The sequence below is a fragment of the Xyrauchen texanus genome, chromosome 23, assembly GCF_025860055.1.
Source record: "Xyrauchen texanus isolate HMW12.3.18 chromosome 23, RBS_HiC_50CHRs, whole genome shotgun sequence".
Taxonomy (NCBI): Eukaryota; Metazoa; Chordata; class Actinopteri; order Cypriniformes; family Catostomidae; genus Xyrauchen; species Xyrauchen texanus.
This window is the reverse complement of record NC_068298.1, coordinates 22,011,245-22,015,967: the sequence shown is the minus strand read 5'-3', so window position 1 is coordinate 22,015,967 and position 4,723 is coordinate 22,011,245. Positions and strand designations below refer to the sequence as shown.

General features: G+C 43.5%; 1 protein-coding gene across 1 annotated transcript; it reads left to right on the top strand.

Annotated features, from left to right (window-relative positions):
- Positions 1–599: 599 nt before the first annotated feature.
- Positions 600–4,474, top strand: LOC127617347 (uncharacterized). Its single transcript, XM_052089352.1, has 4 exons — positions 600–1,762; positions 1,883–2,063; positions 2,384–2,499; positions 3,531–4,474. Exons 1-4 carry the CDS (start codon positions 1,420–1,422, stop codon positions 3,662–3,664), a joined length of 774 nt encoding a protein of 257 aa, XP_051945312.1. The 5' UTR covers positions 600–1,419; the 3' UTR covers positions 3,665–4,474.
- The last annotated feature ends 249 nt before the right edge of the window (positions 4,475–4,723 follow it).

Below are 4,723 nucleotides of genomic sequence, written 5' to 3'. Positions count from 1 at the left end.
ACACCGAGGCGGCCATCTGCGGCGCCATGTTGTATGTTGTACTATTCTAAAGGGAATACACACTATAAACCATTAATTGTATTGTTACTTGCCAGTTAGTAATGAATAGGCTACTCAAGTGTTTGTATTTTATTCATTTAATCAAACAGATAGTTAACAAACATTCACAGACATTAAAAAAAATTCTGTCTTTGAAGTGATCTATCTACAGGAGTCTGCAGTTGTATATAAGTGTGTTTATTTCATTGTTTTAACGTTGTTATAGTGGTATTCATTACTAGATCATGTGCTGTTTGTTTACTGTCTTGAACTTGGGTCGCTTAGACGTGTGTTTGGTGTGTGCGCTATATTCTTGTCGACTTGTCCCATAGTATTCGCTGATAGAATTGTTAGACTTGTCACGTAATATTAATTGCTAGATTTGTTGTTAGATTTGCTTAGAATTCGGGTTGGTTATCCTATGTGTGGGTAAACTATCGTCATTTTAGTGTCTGCAAACAGTGCTTCACTTGTTTTAGAGTATTATTTATTGCTAAAGTGCAGCATAATTTATTTTCGCTGTACAGAAGTTGCGTTTGTTCCTGCGCAACCCTGAGTTTTGGTTTCGGGTGACCACGTGACTAGCTTTGTTGTGCTAAGTAGCATTAAGGCATGGCCAGCGCCAGGTAAGCTATTTAAACTGTTAGATACATAGTCATTCAGGAGAAGCGATCTATCTACAGGAGTCTGCAGTTGTATGTAAGTGTGTTTATTTCATTGTTTTAACGTTGTTATAGTGGTATTCATTACTAGATCATGTGCTGTTTGTTTACTGTCTTGAACGCGGGTCGCTTAGACGTGTGTTTGGTGTGTGTGCGCTATATTCTTGTCGACTTGTCCCATAGTATTCGCTGATAGAATTGTTAGACTTGTCACGTAATATTAATTGCTAGATTTGTTGTTAAATTTGCTTAGAATTCGGGTTGGTTATCCTATGTGTGGGTAAACTATCGTCGTTTTAGTGTCTGCAAACAGTGCTTCACTTGTTTTAGAGTATTATTTATTGCTAAAGTGCAGCATAATTTATTTGCGCTGTACAGAAGTTGCGTTTGTTCCCGCGCAACCCTGAGTTTCGGTTTCGGGTGACCACGTGACTAGCTTTGTTGTGCTAAGTAGCATTAAGGCATGGCTGCTTTTTTCCACTGAACGGCTCGTAAATGTGGTTATTTATTGGACTTAATGCTGCCGCGGAAGCGGCAGCGGAAGTGGTGGCCCTCGTGTGAAGGCCTCCTTGTGTGAAGACCTACTTGGCGAAAGACCAGCGAATCTACCTGTGCGAGTCCACCGAGCAAGGACACTGACAAGGCTCCACTCACCAAAGCACTTAAGTATTTTTCTATTCTATCTCTTTTATTATTTTACTTATACATACATACTAACATGTCTAGTTCACTAATAACACATGCCTTCAAGCACATCCCTGTTATCTGTTGTAGACCGTTCACAAGATACAGATGCAAGACAAAACGCAACCCACACAACCTACGGCCGCTCTGCACTTCAACACCTGCTCCACTCTCGTTCTCAGTTGGACTCTGGAACTGCCAGTCTGCTGTGAACAAAGCTGCCTTCATCCCAGCTTTCACCACACAGTCCACCCTCAGCATCCTAGCACTGACGGAGACATGGATACGTCCTGAGGATACAGCAACACCTGCTGCCCTCTCCAACAACTTCTCCTTCTTCCACACCCCTAGACATACTGGTAGGGGTGGGGGAACAGGTTTGCTCATTCATAATAACTGGACTTTTTCACCACAGGCTTCACTATGTAACAATAAATCTTTTGAATTCCATGCCATTACCACAAAATTACATGTTGTTGTCATCTATCGTCCCCCAGGTCAGCTGACAAGCTTTCTTGAGGAATTGGATGTTCTGCTGTCCTCCTTGCCAGAGGATGGCAGGCCACTTGTGGTTCTTGGCGATTTCAACATACACCAAGACAAACCCCAGGCCATTGAACTGTATACTCTTCTGGCCTCATTTGACTTGGAAAGACTACACACCACAGCAACTCAAAGGTCGGGCAATTTGTGAAGCTGGACCTCATTTTTACACGTAACTGTACCACCTCTAATATTCTTGTTACACGTTTACATGTCTCTGATCACTACTTTGTTCAATTCAACATGATTCTCCCATCCATTGTAAAACCGACCCCACCTTTGGTTTCCTTTCGCCGTAACCTCCGTTCCCTCTCACCCTCTCGCCTTTCCACTAATGTCTCTGCCTCTCTTCCCACAATACATTTATTTTCCATGCTTGATGTAAACACTGCCACAGACACACTTAGCTCTACTTTAACAACCTGTCTAGACAACATCTGTCCTCTCTCCTCTAGACCAGCACGGACTACACCACCCACCCCCTGGCTGTCTGACGTCCTTCGTGAACGTCGGACTGATCTCAGGGCAGTTGAGAGGAGATGGCGGAAATCTAAAGACCCAGCTGATTTAGGTAAATATCAGCTTCTGCTTGCAACTCTTTCAAATAACGTTAAAACTGCAAAAACTTCATATTACCAGACCAAGATCAACAGCACCACAGACACTCGTAGCTTGTTTAGAACATTTAACACACTTCTCTGTCCTCCCCCTCCACCACCTGACACATCACTGACAGCAGATATATTCGCCACATTTTTTACTGATAAGGTTACAGCCATCAGCAATACATTCGATGCACCACACCCTGTCAAACACCTGGCTCCTGTATGCAGTACTTCTTTCCCCATGTTCTCTCCTTTAACTGACACTGAGGTCTCTAAACTCCTCCTCTCCAACCACCCCACAACCTGTTCCCTTGACCCCATTCCATCACACCTTCTCCAGGCCATCTCTCCGTCCATCCTGCCGGCACTTACACACATAATTAACACATCCCTTCTTGCAGGCACTTTTCCCACTACATTTAAGCAGGCTCGAGTAACCCCACTGCTGAAAAAACCTGCACTTAACCCCACACAGATAGAACACTACAGACCAGTCTCTCTCATCCCATTCATGGCAAAAACACTTGAAAGGGCAGTTTTCAATCACATCTCTGCCTATCTCTCAAAGAACAAGCTGCTGGATGACAATCAGTCAGGCTTCAAAAGTGGACACTCCACTGAGACTGCCCTGCTGTCTGTCATCGAGTCGCTGAGACAGGTGAAAGCTGAATCCAGATCATCCGTTCTGATTTTGCTGGACCTTTCTGCTGCCTTTGACACAGTCAACCATCAGATCCTACTCTCCACCCTCTCTAAACTGGGCATCACTGGAACTGTGCTTGACTGGTTCAACTTATCTCTCAGAAAGGTCCTTTGAGTAGCCTGGAGAGGGGAAGTATCCAAGCCACACCAGTTACTTACTGGGGTACCTCAGGGATCAGTGCTTGGGCCACTTCTCTTCTCCATATACACAACATCACTGGGACCCATCATCCAGTCACATGGTTTCTCTTACCACTGCTACGCTAATGACACGCAACTCTACTTGTCTTTCCAGCCCAACGACACCACAGTGACTGCTCGAATCGCTGCCTGTCTGGCAGATATCTCGGCCTGGATGAAGGAACACCACCTTCAACTCAACCCAGCCAAGCCCGAACTCCTTGTCTTTCCAGCCAAACCTGCTGTTGAACACAACATCACCGTGCAGCTGGGTCCAACTACAGTTTCGCCTTCCAAAACGGTCAGAAATCTAGGGGTAACCATTGATGATGAGCTAAATTTCACAGACCACATTTCAAAAACTGCAAGATCATGTAGATTTACACTCTACAATATCAGAAAGATAAGACCCTTCCTCTCTGTACATGCCACACAACTGCTCGTTCAGTCCCTTGTCATAACTAGACTGGACTACTGTAACACTCTCATTGCAGGCCTTCCTGCATGTGCTATTAGACCTCTGCAAATGATCCAGAATGCAGCAGCACGTCTGGTCTTTAATGAGCCTAAGAGAGCACATGTTACACCACTCTTTGTCTCTCTCCACTGGCTGCCAGTTCATGCACGTATTAAATTCAAGGCCCTGATGCTGGCTTTAAAACAGTCACTGGGTCTGCTCCAGCATACCTAAAAACATTTATGCAGAGCTACGTTCCCACCAGAATCCTGTGGTCAGCTAAGGAATGTCACCTTGTCGTAACAAAACAAAGAGGCACCAAAACACTTTCCCGGGCTTTCAGTTTCATCATACCACGGTGGTGGAATGACCTTCCCAACTCAATCCAACTCAATTATTTACATTTCTTGTTGCACTTAAATCTGTTTTGTATACTATTCTGATGATAGTGAAACTTTGTAATATGGCACTTTTTGTACCACTGTCTCCCTAAGATGATTCGCTGATGTTTTTTCCTCTTTTGTAAGTCGCTTTGGATAAAAGCGTCTGCCAAATGAATAAATGTAAATGTAATCATTGAAATAATCTAACATAACTTTATAAGCGACAAACCTTTAGAAGGATAATGCTTTTAAATGCTGATGCTCATGGTTACTACATGTTTTAAAAGTCTTATCTCTTAACATAAAATAAAATAATAAAATGGTGTCTACAGGACTAGTGTGTTGATCTCCACAAGGCTGCAACAGAAAATGGAGAGAAAACTGGCATGCAGCATTAGACCTATTCCACATGTGTACTTCCACCCTAGAGAGCTCACTCTGTAAATACGTACAGTTTTTTTATCAAAT

Bases quoted from the DNA above. Each gene is read 5' to 3' on its own strand.
- LOC127617347 (XM_052089352.1), top strand. From the start codon at position 1,420: ATGTCTAGTTCACTAATAACACATGCCTTCAAGCACATCCCTGTTATC. The intron at 2,064-2,383 runs GTCGGGCAATTT...TCTCTCCTCTAG, and splicing joins CACACCACAGCAACTCAAAG to ACCAGCACGGACTACACCAC. The intron at 2,500-3,530 runs GTAAATATCAGC...TTGTCTTTCCAG, and splicing joins TAAAGACCCAGCTGATTTAG to CCCAACGACACCACAGTGAC.